The following is a 15,299-nucleotide window of genomic DNA, read 5'->3' on the forward strand; positions in this document are numbered from 1 at the left end:
AATAATTAAATTTCCTCAAGTCGGGAAATGGTGCTTTTTTTTTTTTTTTTTTTTTAATAAAACAGAAGAAGGCAAAATGTCCCAAAACTTAACCACTTTAGAGTGACAAACCATTCAATCATTACCTACATCTGTAGGTTATTATAGCTTTAATATCTGTACTGCAGCAGCAGGACATGATGTTTCATGATTTAGCTTCTGGGTCATTCCATCAATTTTCATGTTCCATTATTTCTGTAGCTGAAGACCGCTGGGGCAATGGTTGACACATCATTTAGCCCCGTGCATGAGACACACTGTTAAACTTCAGCTCTCTATCAAAAATCTGTCAACATATGAAAAAATATCAAATTTTCAAAACCTTAATTGTGTTACTACCAGACACCAAATCTCTCTAGGAAGGTCAAATGTCAGATTGTGTCTTTGTTTTTAAATATATCAATGAACTTGCATGAAAATACTTTCTTCCATGATGATTGATCAGAGTAGTTTTATGGTATATAGTACACCTCATATGTGGGGAATCTGTGTTATAAATATCAACCCTGTATCTCTGAATTTGTTCTTTCTACAGATCAAAAATGGCATCGCAGGCTGTGCTATCAAATACTGAAGCAAATCAAAGCTCTCGGAATTTGATGTTGGAACTTCAGCTGCACTTTTGAAATCCCATATTCCTGATATTTGACCTAAAAATATTTGAATGAGAGAGCTGAAGTAGTTCTTGAGATATAGCCATTTGAAAATGGCTCCACAGAAAACGCTGCTCAGAAAAGGCTTGAAACAGTAGAAAGCTAAAAATCTGTTAGTTTTCCTATGAAGAAGTATGTCACGCCCCCTGGATTTTTTTCAGGGAAATATGAGGTGGCCAGGCTGGAAGCTTTTAGTCCTCTGACATAACCTGTGTTTAAAAATAGGCTGTCAAACGTAATCATTCCACAGACATCACAAATGGCTGGAAAGCATCGTTCTGATGTCGCTGCATTGTATTTGAACCCGTGTCGATGGCGCCTGCTTACTTGTGGTCCTGCAGGTTCCCGGTCCATACAGTCTGGACTGGATGAACTCCAAGGCCATCTGCTGCTGGAGTGACGTCAATGTTCGCTCCTTCGTCGTCGTCACCGTGTACTTCCCCTTCAGACTGAACATGAATTTAAGGAAGGGAAAAAAAGGAAAGGTGTTTGATCAGCTTCATTTTAGTGAGTAATGGTCAGGATCGGTTTGGTAATTCCTCAGTAACACCAGCATGTCCTTTCATAGAATCAAGAGGCTGACTCTGATCAGTGGGTCCAGCAGGCAGTGAAGTGCTTAGTAACAGGTTTAGATTATATAGTAGAGGAGCTCATTTTGTTGCACACAGAATTTCATCAATGAATTTAAGTTTCTCATCTACCAAAATTTTATTTGCAGAGAACTTTATGACATTAAAAAAAATAATCAGCTGCTTCTTCAGCAAGTCTCGTCTCCTGCCAATGAACTCCAGCTCCACCATCGTGCACCAAAACTGGAGATGGTTTTCCTCATTCTGCTTTCTCATCTTGATGAGCTCTGTGCACATTAACCTGTTCTGGTTAGAATAACTCCGGATCTCCAGAATTGGGAAGAGAAACTCATGTGGATGGGCCGGGGCTAACAGGTCAACAGTGACTGACTTTTTTCAAAATAAGAGCAAGCAGTCATTCAATTACATAAAAAATTAATAGTTTCTGAGAATTTGTCTTAAACTACATACATTTTTGTTTCTATTTGTTCCTGGTAATGTCTAATGCACAAGCTGTTTGACAGGCTAACTAAACAGTAACAAAGAACCTGGAGGGTCTGCTCTGTGTATGAAAAACTCAATTAAATTTAAATAATTGAAAAACGACATTGACATACTTTCGGGCATCTGCCAATTTCCCGCTCCTCTTCTTTTTCTTCTTCTTCCCGTCTTCCTCTCCCTCCTCTTGACCTGGGTGAGGACAGGTTAAGTCACAGATCTGAAACTCATTCTGCTGCTCCACACAGCAGGGTCCAGCCTTTCAACAGCATCAGCTAAATGTTTAAGGATTTATTAAGAAAGCTTCTTTACCTTCATCTACAGACTGTTTCTGCTTCCTGGAGGAAAAAAAACAGGTTTGAGTGTTGATTGAGGTGGTGGAGAAAATGGTGAAAAATCCAAGATTTAGATGAGTAATCTTACTTTGAAGGGGCCGAGTCGATTTCCTCCAACACATCAGCCGATAAGAGTTTTCTTTTCTGTGGAAAAAACTGCATTAATTCAGTGGACAGTCTGAAACTACAGGTTCACACACTGACAGAAAAAAAGGTGAAACAAAAACACTCTGGGTCTGGAACCACACCAGCAACTCCTACCTGAGCCAACACCAGCATGCCAACAATCTGATGCCTTTGTTTTGCCATTTGTTTAACTATTTTTTGTTTGTTTTTGTGCAGCATTAGGGTCACACTGACAGGCAGATAGAGGAACCTTTTATTTTTGTTGTGTTGCATTTTGAGTAAAAAGTTTAAACTGGTACAAAACATGTTCATCTTCATGGTTCGAAGTATTTGAAACTGTTTAAACGTGATGCATGCGCACACCTTCTGTTCCTGGAAGAGCTCCTGTCTCTTCCTCCTCTTCTCTTTAGCAGCTCCTTTTCTCTGCAAACACAAAAGCATTTCATCAGTTTCACGGATAACCACGGCACAAACATACCACGGTACAGCTTCTCTTTAAGAAGCAAGAACACCAATGAAGCAGGAGACATGTCGTTACTGATCACGTCATCACATACTGTGATGGTGTTGTACTAAATTCTGCTCCCTCGTGTGTGAAAACACTACAAAACCCGACAAACGCCTCGGAATAACGTACTGATACGTTCGTGGTGCTGGACAACACCACCTTCAAACGTTACCCCAGAGGTAAAATATACCTGACGTCACCGCGGCTGTAATTTATGGCAGAACAGTTACTGATGGCACAGGTGTGCCTAATAAAGAGGCCTTTGAGTGCGCGGTCCATCATGACACAGTGAGCGTACTCAAATAGCACCCAAAAATATAAACGTTGTGGACATAATTTTTGCTCAACTTCGCGCTGCGGATTTGAAACGTGCCCACGTACAAATCAAACTAATCGCTTACTATGAATTTAATCTCTTACTATGAATTTAATCTGTTCACTGGCTGAGAGACACGTAAATACGACAGATTTTGAATTGCGTTTGGGCTAACAGTCTCTGCACTGGTTAGCTAGCTGCTAGCTACCTTCTGGCCGTGTCCAGCGCCTGTTTCATGGTCCGCAGAGCTTCAGCTTTGGAGTCTTCAAAGGTCACCTCCTCTGGCGCCTCATCGTCGCTAGACTCCAGAGTCAAGCTGAAACTCTCCGTGCGTTTTTCGCTGTCCTCCGTCTTTGACGACGAACTCGTTTTCCCACGTTGTTTCTTCGCCATGTTGGCTAGCATGATGTCATCAGGCCGCGCCGCACACACCGTGACGCAAAATGAAATAGCCGCATTAAGAGGAGCCCAGGAAACAAACAGTCTATATAAATAAATGAATTAACGCCCTTTATACTATTATAAAAAGTTTTATTAGTTTGTATTTTTTATTTATTTTGTATTTTTAAAAAGTTATATTCGTTTTTGCAGAATGTCTTCCAACATCCATCCAAGCTTCCAGTTTATTTTTCACAAACACAAGTATACTGTTATACAAGTATAACACGCAATGAAATTATTTATTTTTAAATAATAGCCAATTAGCAGTCTAGGAGTGGATAATGAGTAGTGGGGATGGGCTTAGGTTGCAGTCTCATTAGTCTGATGGTTTGAGGGTAAAAGCTCCTCCTCATTCATCCTTTCAGAAGGGTCTCCCTGATGGCAGCATGGAGATCAGTCTGTTGTTAGAGTGGCAGGGATCATCTGCTATCTGGTCCTGGATCTGCATCAGATTAGAATAGAAGACAGCGAAGTCACGCAGGACGGGATGCAAACCTGTGCCATCGGCACCACCACGTGGCATGCGTGTTCACCTGCTCTTCCATTGAGCCACCCAAGCGCTCATGAGTGCCTCTTTATTTTAAATCTACAAATGTTCTTATACAAACATTATTTGTTAAAATAGTGAATTTTCTGTGAATCAACTTATTTAACAGTTACTGATTTAATTAATTATTCTGTCTTTTGACAAACATCAAATCTTTACACTTTGGGGGATCGTTAACAATTATCTGTATACATATTTGATATGTGATTATTTAAAAACTAAAATAGAAACAATGACTGAAAGATGAAAAATGAAATGGTGTTTAAGAAAATGAGTCAGTGGAACCAACTGGAACTATATTACCACAACTTAAAATGCTCAACATATTTAATTGTACTCAAAACAGCTGAGTTAGGACTTCAACAATTCATTTTTAATTCTATTTAATTTATGGGTGTTAAGCATATTTTGCTAATAGGGCAAAGCCATGTTTATCAGCATCCAATTAGACATGCATGATGTGATGACGTCAGTGTCCATGCAGGTGCCCACGCGCACCACTACCTTGTATATGTTTTTTGAATAAACGGCTGACTGTACGCAGCATGAAGAATGCCAGCCAACGGAGAAGATGTTGTCGAGTGTTTCTCTTATGCTAAGTTAGCCAAGTAGAGTTGTTCACTGTGTAACCTAAGTAAAACGCAAGTGCTGCTACGCAGGGATGGCGAATATCCCCACAATGGGAATGAGTGGCTACAACTTTTCAGCAGATTAAGTAAATGAACTTGCTTCTTTTATTAAGATATACTGTTAAGTTTTATAGTGTGGGCAAAAAAATCAGGCAGAGCCAAGTCGAAATTTTGAAAAAATAAGTGACTTATGTACAAAAAAAACAGTGGCGGAAACAAGCTTCATGGAGTCATCTTTATGTTTTTTTTAATTTATTTTTTTATTTTATTTTGTAATATCTGGAGAAAAATGTTAATTATCTCCAGTGTAACTCGTGCTTTTACTTTGAAAGTACAACAGGAAAACCCGTCCTCCTTATTCCAGCCAGCACCGCAGCTGTTATCATTTAACGGACCTCCGGGATCTCCAAGCACGATGCACCAACTTCTGCTCGTGTTTGTGGCCGCTGCTGGGGCCTCTGTCTTCGGCCTCCCGCGGCTGGATGCGTCCCGGGCGGACGGGCCCTGCGTCGCCCCGCTGCAGGGGGAGGGAAGGTGGGTTGTGTACGACCACAGCACCGGCAGGAACAGCCGAGCCGCCGTCTCCTACGATGGCCTGAACCAGAGGATCCGAGTCCTGCAGCAGCATAAGAAGCACACCCCATGTCAGAGGTGAGACCAGTAAATAAACACGTTGTTGAAGAGCGTGCGTTTTACTGCTGCACGCAGTTAGAGTGAGGACTTAATGCAAAACAAGCTGCAGCTGTAAATAATCTCCAACCCGGCTCATATTCATCTGCAGTATTGTTTTTCTCCATAACCTCATCAGAAATACAATACTGTACTGTTTTTTACAAATCTGGCAACCCAAAAGTTGCTTGAACTGATTACTATAAAGCTTCACTGTATAAAAAAGTTTTTTTTTAATCTTTCATAACAATAAGAAGAAAATTATATATAATTATAGTATAATTAATAAAAAAATAAAGATTAGCAGTAGTGATAAAGACCTGGTATGATTCCAGACACACAGTCTGCTCTGTTTTAAAAGGCTTTATTCACAAAATGGTAACCCAAAACTTGACTGTGTTATAAAAAGGGTCTTAAATACTGTTTGAATTTGCTCCACTCACACACACACACACACACCCGACCCTCTCTGTCAGCTGCCTTTTTTCAGCGCACACTGAGTTGTGTTAGTTGCAGCTGCAGCGTTACACAAAGCCTCAGCCTGGACTAAAGTTTGCAGTTGTGAAATATTCTCTGGCTGGTAAACAAGGACGCAACCTGCTTATCGACTTTGGATTGTTTGGTCTGCGCACAGCAAAGAACAGCAGCCTGACAAAAGTACGTGGACACCACCATCCTCATCGTCTCAGATCCAGTGTGAAGGGAAATGTTCATGTGCTATGTGCTGTAATTAAACTTAAAGAGAGACTTCATAAGACAGACAAACAATACTTTAAAAACCCTGAATTGAAATCTGGTGGAAAATTCTCGTACAGTGCTGATGGTGGTTCAGGTGCAGCTTCCAGGGAGAAAGAAGTCTTTAAAACCTTATTTTGTTTAAACGGCATCAAGGGTTTCGAGTGCTGTTTTATTCTATACATGCAGTTTTTACATCCTGGTGCCCATTCAAATTAAAATCAATATGCATAATACTTCAAACTGTCTACCCAAATAAGTGTCCCATATTTTCAGTGCGTGAGAACTTGAAGTGAGAACTGCGATGTTAGCCGCTGGTTTTGGATTCTGCAATTTGAATGTTGTACGTTTTGGCCACTGGCAGGTGGTTTTCTGCAGCCAGGAGTGACCACGTTTGGATGAGTGTGTGCAGTGTTAAGTTATCACATGGAGCTAGGAACTTTGGTTAGGAAGCTGCATCCATAAAGTGTTCCGATCACTGCTTAATCAGTGCAAAGATGCCTGCGGCTGAACACCTGCCAGTTAAAGCAGCCACACCCCACTGGTATCAACAAATCACCTCTGTAGAGCTCTTATGGAGGGGGAAACTATCCATAGTGACCAAAACTGCCCATGGACTCCCCAGTTGAACATGGGGAGTCTTCAGGGACTGACTCACCTTTGGAGCCAGCTTCAAGTGGACATTTGAGGAACTACAGTTTTTGACATTGACTTCATTTTTCAGTTCTGTTGGTGAGACCTTTACTGTCGATACAAGCTTCACAATCCCCTCCAAACTCCTCTTTAACTTCTTTGTTTCAGGTTTTTTGAGTACATCTACTTGTATCAGAGCATGGTGATGTTCCAGATTGACCAGAAGACGAAGGAATGCTCAAAGATCGCTCTGACTGAAGCCTGGGATCCCTTCGACATCCCTGACAACTCCACCTTCGAGGACCAGTACTTCATCGGCGGCCCCGGGGACAACATTGAGGTTCAGGAGTGGTCGGACAGGAAGCCGGCACGCAAGCGTAAGTCTGAGTTTTTAATGCCGCGCCCACGGCTTTGTGCCCGGTGAAATATGACGATCGAGGCTGGTCAAAAGCTAGAGGAAATACTGGTTAATTACTGTAAAGCAGTGATTTGCCTGAGAAAAAGAAAACTAATCAGCAGCTACTTTGAATAATTCTCAGATGAGTTGTCATAACGTTGCTTTCTCTCAGTGGAGGTGGATACAGAGGAGCTGGTTACAGTTTGTGTTGCTGCTCCTCACTCATTCAGATCTAAATTCAGCACATCATGCAGCTGCTTTATAATAAGAATGAATCCTTTCACTCTGGTTTTCTTTCATGTCTGGCAGGTTTTATTGAATTATGAGAGTGAATGCAGTCTAAATTACTTCTTTTCCACTCTTTTCCATTTTACATCCCGTCTTTGGAGAACTGGCCCACATTTTGTCTGGTTTGAGAACCAGTTATTACTTGGCATTACTAGTACACAGTATTGTGCAAAAGTCTTGGGCCATTTCTTTATAATAATAATTTTGCTAGGAAAATGGTAAATAGGTGCAAACAAATGGAAATTCAGCATATAAGGCAAAAACTGAGTTTGTACAATTCTAATGAGCTTGAAAATCATCTTTAGGAATAGTTCTCCAGGCTTCTGGAAGCTCTTCTTTGGATCTTGGCTGCTTTTTGTTCAGTTCACTGTTCACTGCTTCAGTAATGCTGAAGGGCTCCAGGGAGGCCAGTCCATGACTGATAGGGCTTTATTGTGTGTTTTAATATCTAGGTATGCTTTTACTGCATTGTCTGTGTTTGGGATCATTGTCGTGCTGAAAAATTAATTCGCTGCCAATCAGATGCTTTCCAGATGGTATTGTGTGGTAGATCAAAATCTGATGGTGCTTTTCTGTGTTCATAATTCCATCAATTTTGTTTTTTTAATTTTAATATACTGACTTTTCTCAAATTTTTCAAGGACACTGCACACCCTGCTGAGATGTGGCTAATAGCTCTATTTCATGCCTGTCAAACTGTGTTATCTTTGACACTTTTGTAGCTTTAAGTAAAGAAATTGAAACAAATGATGTTTTTGCCTAAAGAAACAATTTAATGTTGGTTCTTTGTTAGACAACACTGCTTCATTCCTTGAGCTAGCTGCCTTTTTATGCTTGAATGATTCATACATCAGTGTTAAGTAGCTTCCTCTGAAAATGGCCACAAGGACTAGACTGAAAATGAGTGTAAAAGCAGCCAATGTCCAAAGAAACACTTTTAAAGACCTTCAGAAAACCTGGAGAAAAATTGCTCAAGACCACTTAAAATATTACAAAACAATTTGTTCCTCAAGAGCAAAATATAAAAGAAATGAGTGTTTTCAGTGGCTTTAGGAGGGGTTGCTCCAAATTCTCCAATGATTTGCAGATGCAGCCCAGCACGATTTTCTTCCAACATCAGTAACCCCAACACCCTTGTCTGAAGGTGACGTACTTCTCATAAGGCGCTGAGGCAGAACCGGCACCTCATCAGGTGATAACAGATATTTCAGCTGCAGTAACATCTCCTTGTCTCTCCACCAGATGAGACCTGGGTGGGTATTTACACCATGAAGGACTGCTACCCAGTGCAGGAGACCTACACGAGGAACAGCAGTGTCACCACCTCCACCCGCTTCTTCAGCCTGCAGCTGGGAATCACCGATCCCAACGTCTTCACCCCACCGAGCACCTGCCAATCGGCCCGGCCTGAGAGGATGGGTAACCTCAAGTGCTGAGACCTCACCACATCTCACCTTTGACCTTAGAAGCTAAACTGCAGTTTGGGTCTTAAAACGCTTCCTTGTTTATTCTTTCACTACTGTAGTGTGCTGAAATTTTAATATCTGTACTGCTACAGTCCAGGGGTTCCCAGACTTTGGGTCAGGCCTGTCCAAAAGCTCAGAAGATCAAATCTGAATGATTTTAAGATGATTTATGGGAACTAAAATTACTGTTCTGTTGAAACCTGTGCTCATTTTTTAATCTTTGATTTCACTGTGAAATTTGGGATGCTTGGATGAGAAACATCATTTGTACTCACAGCTAAAACTGTCAGATAAATACAGTGGGGAAAAAAGGCTGTTTCTGTCTGAAATGATGAAAGTAGCATGAATGGAAATACCGTACATAACCTCAAAACTGGATTTAAGTACAACACTTTAATAATTCCATGATGTAACTTCCTGTCACTTTCAGCTGTTTCAAATAAACATCATTTTTTGTGTCATCACTCGGAGTCTGACGATAACCTTTTGCAATAAAATTAATCCCATTACATTTTTTTTATTTACAAACACAAATAAAACATAGACTTTTAATTTTAACATCTTCAAATAGAACAGTGGAGAGTAAATTGTACTGATCACAGGGGCTGGTTGTGGTTGCAGACTTTGTCTTGTCTGCTGTTCTGTAGAATCAGAATGTTTTGCTGATTTGATAAAATCTCACCTGTCAGGATCAGTTAGCATGCCAGCTGCACCAGAACAAACTGACTCTCGGCTCCCCTTTTCAAAGCCTATCAAGTCCAAACTACCAGTTTGGGGTTCATCTGTCTATGAATTTTTTTACTTTCAATTTTAAATCTATCCCCCACAGCACCACACAATAAGAAATGTAAGGATGTATACCTGAGCAGTAAATTACTTCCCTTATTTTATACAGAATTTCTAATGACAGTTTTTTTTTCTCTTTAATGTAGTCACTGTGTTGTTTCCGTGTCGATTTATCAATTACAAAATACAGAAATAGAAATAGTGATGCATGAACTCTTGATGCTCCAACTATGCTGCAAAAAGAAACCTTGTGCATGAGGAACTGTCAGGGGTGGACGTTACAGACTGATCCTTAAAGTCAGTACTCAACTTTTTATCATTATAGAATCATAAATGTGACCTGATCTGGCAAAATGAGTCATTAGTCGCAAGGGCTGATTCTTAGATACAGGTCAAATATACAGGAATGAATTGAAAAGATCGATTTAGAAATATTTTTTTGAAAGAAAAACATCTCCACTATCAACTCCCGAAGTTTCAGAACCAAGAAATCACTAAAGAAATTTCACCTTTACGTGAGGGTACCTCGTCTCCACTATCAAACGTTAGCTGCAATTATCTTAAAAAAATACCGGATTTTGTCCATTATTTTGCTTGCTGGGAAAACCCCGTCAATGAGGCATCCCAGCGGAATCGCTCCTGTCTAAATATGCAAAGTAATTTTAATAATGACATCACTGGTAGCCAATGAGAGTACTCAAATCAAGTACGCAACATGTAAACAGTCTCTCCTCCTTGTTGCCGAGATTATCTCGTGAACCCGGAAATGACCCGTAATACAGCGTACTGATTGGTCCCGGCGTCGGCGCACGGTGCATTATGGGACAGCATAATTAATGGCTGGAGTTGAACGGAGTTTTGGGCATGATGGAATTTTGATGGAAAAAAGTGAATTCCTGCGATATTTATGATCTTCTTTTTTATAAACTGATTGGTAATTCTTTGGTGGAAAAACAGAGATTCGTCAGTGATATATATATAGATAATGTCTGTGTCCAAAGAGCGTAGCGTTTTGAACTCGTTCGCTGGTCTGGGTTTGTGCAGCCTGCGCTCAGCTGCTGCTCAGCGTGAATGGACTGATTTAGTCACCGGTTACTTCGTTTCTGAGGGGGCGGTACCTTCATCAGAGTCCGAAAATGAAGACAGTGACTGTGAAAGTTTGTTTAGTGACCCGACAAAGCCTGTGGGAGTGGGCTAAAAGGTGAACATGTAGTAAATACTGACGTTGCACAGCCCAGTCACAGTGTAGGGATAGATATAGAAGTAGAATTGCATCATGATGATGATGATGATGGGATGAGGATGAGGTGCTGCATCCTCTTACAGACTTAAATAAGGTTGATAGAGTTTTAGAGCACAGCCAAGCAGTACGCTTTGTAAGTGGCAGTGAAGACAATGAGAGTGAATTAAAAAAGATCCGTGACTTCGTGTGCAAAGGCTGCAGACTTTACAATGGAGGGTCGTGTATTCGTTCGTTTGAGGAAGAATTCATCCTGGGTCTTCGCGTCAACATGTCGTCACTTTCCGACTTTGAAAAGGATCTTATTCTTCTCGGAAAAATAAGCTGCCACTTCCAGAACACAAAGTTGACCCAGTCGACGAAACAGAAAACTAAGACAGAACGTCAGCATCAGAGGACGGAGCACTACGTTAATGGAACTCGTGTTTGTCGGGAAGCTTTTAAATTTCTTCACTGGTATGTGCTTTTGTTTTCATTTTTTCTTAACTTTAAATCTTTATTTATTTATTTATTTTAGATTGTAAAAACTATTTTTTTTATTTCAGTATCAGCCAAAACAAACTCACAGCACTTCTCAAGCATTACAAGGAATTTGGCTTGACTCCACGAGTAAAGAAGTCTGGAGGTCGTCGGCGGGCAGAAAAGAGGCTTCTCACTCATGAGGACATCTGTCTGCCACAAAGACCTCCTGATGTAAATCCTCCTGGTCTGGATGCAGAACAGCAGGATTACCTGTTCGAAAACATTTGTGAACATACGAAGGATATTTCTTGCCCAAAGCCGGCTACAGCAGCAGAGAGAAGAGACACCACTGACATGACTGACAACACCAATCAGGCACTGCTGCGCAGCCAAAGAAAAGGGTACGTGCTCAAAAGTGATGGACTCTAAAGTGATGCCTGTGTTGTCTTGGATTAGTGAATCAATGATCTGAATGTGTTTTTGTGGAACTGTCTCTTGGCCAGTGTTTTGATGTTTGGTAGTAAAGCATGCTGTAATATGGTGGGCTGGTTGATTATGTCAGGAGTTCTCCAGTGTTCAGAGTTCACGCTCTCACAGCTTAAAATTGTTAATTCAATCTTGAATTTAAATTCTGACTCTAAATGTCGTGTCCCCCTTCTCAGGAGAGAGCATGTGAGTCACTGAAACCTTCAGTGAGCACTGTTGGTTTCAGTTCCTCTGTAACCAATGCTATAAGGTTGCAAAGGTGTAGCGCTGACTAGTTTTACCCATCATGAGATGTTTCTTGTGTCTGGTAACCAGGAGAGGAACTCCAGTCTGGACCAGCAGGATGCAGAACTTCCTCAGATTAAAGAGGAAGAAGTCTGCAGCAGTCAGGACGGAGAGCAGCTTGTAGTGAAGCAGGAGACTGATGACATCATCGTCTGGACCGGGGAAGAGAGGCTCAAACTGCTGGATAACATCTGGAAACCGGAAATAAACTTACGCAGTGTAGGTATGTAAACCTGTAATGGTCTTAATAAAAAGTGACTGTGACTCATGGAGGAAACTAATCAGAGTTAAAGTTACATTAATTTATTTACCACAGAATGCATTTAAGCACCACTGAAATGAGCAGCATTAATGCATCTGTTTTGTAAACTGTCAGCATTAATGTTAAACTTAAACTTTGTATCAGTAAAGGGGAAACAGAAAAATTCAGACTCTAGAGTTTGGATTTTACTGCAGCATTTTGTCCAGTCTGATACAGTACTTTACATATTGAACCTAAATCATTTTTTCTTTTGCTTTGTCTTTATTTTTACTGTTGAAAGTTACTAAAAGTTTAATTGGCTAAAACTTAAAGGATCCAGCTGAGGTCTGTTGGTGAGAAGACAAAACAACTGAAAATGAGATGATTCTGAACTAACAGCTGATCTGCTTCATTTAGTGATGGGAATCACATTTTTGCTGGTACACTCTAACTGCTGAAACAGAAGTGATGTGATCACCTGATGGTCAGTCTGTGGGAACTGCAGAACACTGAGTCCGCTCTGATTGCACAGCTGTGTTAGTGCTGCTGCTTCGTCTTCATAAAGTCTCTGCTGCTCGTTTCTCCACCAAATTACAGTCACACAAATGTTGATTTTGGGGGGGGGCACAGGGAGAGATCTCACCAGTGTTTTGACTCATGCATTAAGGTTCCTACATAAAATACAGACAGCAGAGAATAGCTGAGAAAAAACACTGTTACATGACTTAGTGAGATCAGGTACTTTTTTACACTCAAAATACGATTATGAGGTCATATAACACTGAACTCTTTCTGACATAATTTCAACTGGCATATGTGAGTGACCTGCTAATGATTAAAATGATATATTTTCGCTGTTTCCTGTCATTTTTGTCCTTTCAGACCTCCCACAACAACATGACTGTAAGAGGAGGTTTTTACAGGCCAGCAGGTCTGCAACCAGGAGAGGAAACTCAAGTATGACCAGGAGGATCCAGAACCTCCACAGATTAAAGAGGAACAGGAGGAACCCGCACCGGTCATATACTGAAGCAGAAATTGATACCTTTATGGTGACTCCTGCTTATAAGGAACAGGAAAGCAGTGGATCAGAACCAAACAGGGAGCAGCTCCTTTCTCCAAAATCAGAGAGCCAAGATCAGGAAGACTGCAAGCATGTGGACTCAGATCATCTCACGATGGGTAAAAGCAGTGAGCTCTCCCAAACCTTCGCAACCTTATTGTTGCAAAACATACTGATGGCATTGGTTACAGAAGAATTTCTAAACTACTGAAGGTTCCAGTGAGCACTGTCGGGGCCATAATCCGGAAGTGGAAAGAACATCATTTCACCGTAAACCGGCCACGAACAGGTGCTCCCCGCAAAATTTCAGACAGAGGAGTGCAAAGAATCATCAGAAGAGTTGTCCAAGAGCCGAGGATCACCTGTGGAGAGCTGCAGAAAGACCTGGAATCAGTAGGTACAATTGTTTCAAAGAAAACAATATTAATGCACTGAACCGCTATTGTAAGACAATGATCCCAAACACACAGCCAAGGACACTGTCAGTTGGTTTCAGAGAAAGAAAGTAAATCTGCTAGAATGGCCCAGCCAATCACCTGACCTCAATCCAAATGGAAATCTATGGAAGAAGTTCAGAGCTCATAGAAGGAGCCCACGGAGCCTTCAGAAGTGTTTGTGTGGAAGAATGGGCCAAAATCACACCTGAGCAACGCATGTAACTAGTTTTTTCATCACCAACAAAGGCTTTTGTACAAAGTATTAAAGTGTTCAGTACTTTTCCCTGTGTCATTTCTCATAGTTACACATAATTTATGGACATCTATGGTTTGATTTAGACCTCAGTGCAGTGTTAAAACTGTTGTCCATAATATTTTATTACAGAGATTAGAAGATACCATGGGTATTAAAGGCCTGGATGACCTCTAATGACCTGCTTCTAAATTCAGATAAAACTGAAGTTCTTGTACTCGGCCCCACAAACCTTAGAAACAGTGACGGATTGATGACTGAATGATTCATACATCAGTGTTAAATAGTTTCCTCTGAAAATGGCCAGGTACAAGGACTAGACCGAAAATGAGTGTAAAAGCAGCCAATTTCCAAAGAAACACTTTGAAAGACCTTCAGAATTATTGCTCATGACCACTTTTTTTAAAAAATTACAAAACAATTTGCTCCTCAGGAGCAAATATAAAAGAAATGAGTGGTTCCTCAAAACTTTTGCGCAGTACTGTAATTTTGGTAATTTCTGTGGTAAAAATAAAAATAAGATGGTGTTCAGAGTCTGTGGGCTGCTCCTGCCAGTTAAATTCTTGTGGCAGCCCCAGTCATAGTCAGTGACATCAGTGCTTTCCTGCAGTTTTGTGGGCCTGTGGCAGGGCCAGCTGTTTGAACCCAGTACCCATCTCCTTTTGGTGGAAACACTTGGAGCCGATTTAGATTAGGCAGTGGAACAGTGTCTGTGGAAATGAGGTAAAAATAACTGGTTCAACAGTTAGAACAACTATTGTCATTGGCTTTAGGAGGGGTTACTCCAAATTCTCCAATGGTTTGCAGATGCAGCCCAGCACGATTTTCTTCTGATATCAATAACCCCAACACCCACTACCTACTGTAATAAAACATCTGGATTTAGCTAAGTTTGAGTCTTTAAAAACACATCCTTGTTTATTGTTTTCAGTAATGTTTCACTACTGAAGTGCACTAAAACTTTAGATGTGGAGGAACTACAACTGTACTTTAGTCAGAATACCAGTGCCACAGTTTCATAATACTTCACTACAACACTCCACATTTCAATTTTAAATGTATTCCCCACAGCTCCACACAATAAGAAATGTAAGGAAGTATACCTGAACCATAAATGACTTACCTCATTATATACTGAAACTCTAATAACTTTTTCCCCTTTTGTCAATTTATCAGTCACAAAACCCAGAAATGGAA

At 40.7% G+C, this 15,299-nt stretch overlaps 3 protein-coding genes across 3 annotated transcripts; 2 read left to right on the plus strand and 1 right to left on the minus strand.

The window, feature by feature from the left end:
- Positions 1-794: 794 nt before the first annotated feature.
- Positions 795-3,437, minus strand: LOC115796266 (nucleolar protein 7-like). Its single transcript, XM_030752590.1, has 8 exons — positions 3,349-3,437; positions 3,253-3,292; positions 2,584-2,643; positions 2,183-2,238; positions 2,072-2,097; positions 1,879-1,951; positions 1,020-1,141; positions 795-901 (listed from the first exon to the last, which is right to left on the minus strand). Exons 1-8 carry the CDS (start codon positions 3,435-3,437, stop codon positions 795-797), a joined length of 573 nt encoding a protein of 190 aa, XP_030608450.1.
- A 1,572-nt stretch (positions 3,438-5,009) lies between these two features.
- Positions 5,010-9,199, plus strand: LOC115795887 (mammalian ependymin-related protein 1-like). The gene is made up of 3 exons (XM_030752013.1): positions 5,010-5,312; positions 6,867-7,075; positions 8,626-9,199. Exons 1-3 carry the CDS (start codon positions 5,077-5,079, stop codon positions 8,817-8,819), a joined length of 639 nt encoding a protein of 212 aa, XP_030607873.1. The 5' UTR covers positions 5,010-5,076; the 3' UTR covers positions 8,820-9,199.
- Positions 9,200-10,858: 1,659 nt separating this feature from the next.
- On the plus strand, positions 10,859-13,379 carry LOC115796267 (uncharacterized). The gene is made up of 5 exons (XM_030752591.1): positions 10,859-11,331; positions 11,421-11,738; positions 12,000-12,009; positions 12,139-12,331; positions 13,273-13,379. Exons 1-5 carry the CDS (start codon positions 11,147-11,149, stop codon positions 13,377-13,379), a joined length of 813 nt encoding a protein of 270 aa, XP_030608451.1. The 5' UTR covers positions 10,859-11,146.
- The last annotated feature ends 1,920 nt before the right edge of the window (positions 13,380-15,299 follow it).

Source organism: Archocentrus centrarchus, chromosome 17 (genome assembly GCF_007364275.1).
Source record: "Archocentrus centrarchus isolate MPI-CPG fArcCen1 chromosome 17, fArcCen1, whole genome shotgun sequence".
NCBI lineage: Eukaryota > Metazoa > Chordata > Actinopteri > Cichliformes > Cichlidae > Archocentrus > Archocentrus centrarchus.

What these genes read in the sequence shown, in the direction of transcription:
- LOC115796266 (XM_030752590.1), bottom strand. Translation starts at nt 3,437, where the DNA reads ATGGCGAAGAAACAACGTGGGAAAACGAGTTCGTCGTCAAAGACGGAG. An exon ending in AGCTCTTCCAGGAACAGAAG is followed by an intron (nt 2,239 to 2,583) that starts GTGTGCGCATGC and finishes TTTTTTCCACAG; the next exon opens with AAAAGAAAACTCTTATCGGC. An exon ending in ATCGACTCGGCCCCTTCAAA is followed by an intron (nt 2,098 to 2,182) that starts GTAAGATTACTC and finishes TTTTTCCTCCAG; the next exon opens with GAAGCAGAAACAGTCTGTAG.
- LOC115795887 (XM_030752013.1), top strand. Translation starts at nt 5,077, where the DNA reads ATGCACCAACTTCTGCTCGTGTTTGTGGCCGCTGCTGGGGCCTCTGTC. An exon ending in AAGCACACCCCATGTCAGAG is followed by an intron (nt 5,313 to 6,866) that starts GTGAGACCAGTA and finishes TCTTTGTTTCAG; the next exon opens with GTTTTTTGAGTACATCTACT. An exon ending in CAGGAAGCCGGCACGCAAGC is followed by an intron (nt 7,076 to 8,625) that starts GTAAGTCTGAGT and finishes TCTCTCCACCAG; the next exon opens with ATGAGACCTGGGTGGGTATT.
- LOC115796267 (XM_030752591.1), top strand. Translation starts at nt 11,147, where the DNA reads ATGTCGTCACTTTCCGACTTTGAAAAGGATCTTATTCTTCTCGGAAAA. An exon ending in GCTTTTAAATTTCTTCACTG is followed by an intron (nt 11,332 to 11,420) that starts GTATGTGCTTTT and finishes TTTTTATTTCAG; the next exon opens with TATCAGCCAAAACAAACTCA. An exon ending in AATAAACTTACGCAGTGTAG is followed by an intron (nt 12,332 to 13,272) that starts GTATGTAAACCT and finishes AGGTTTTTACAG; the next exon opens with GCCAGCAGGTCTGCAACCAG.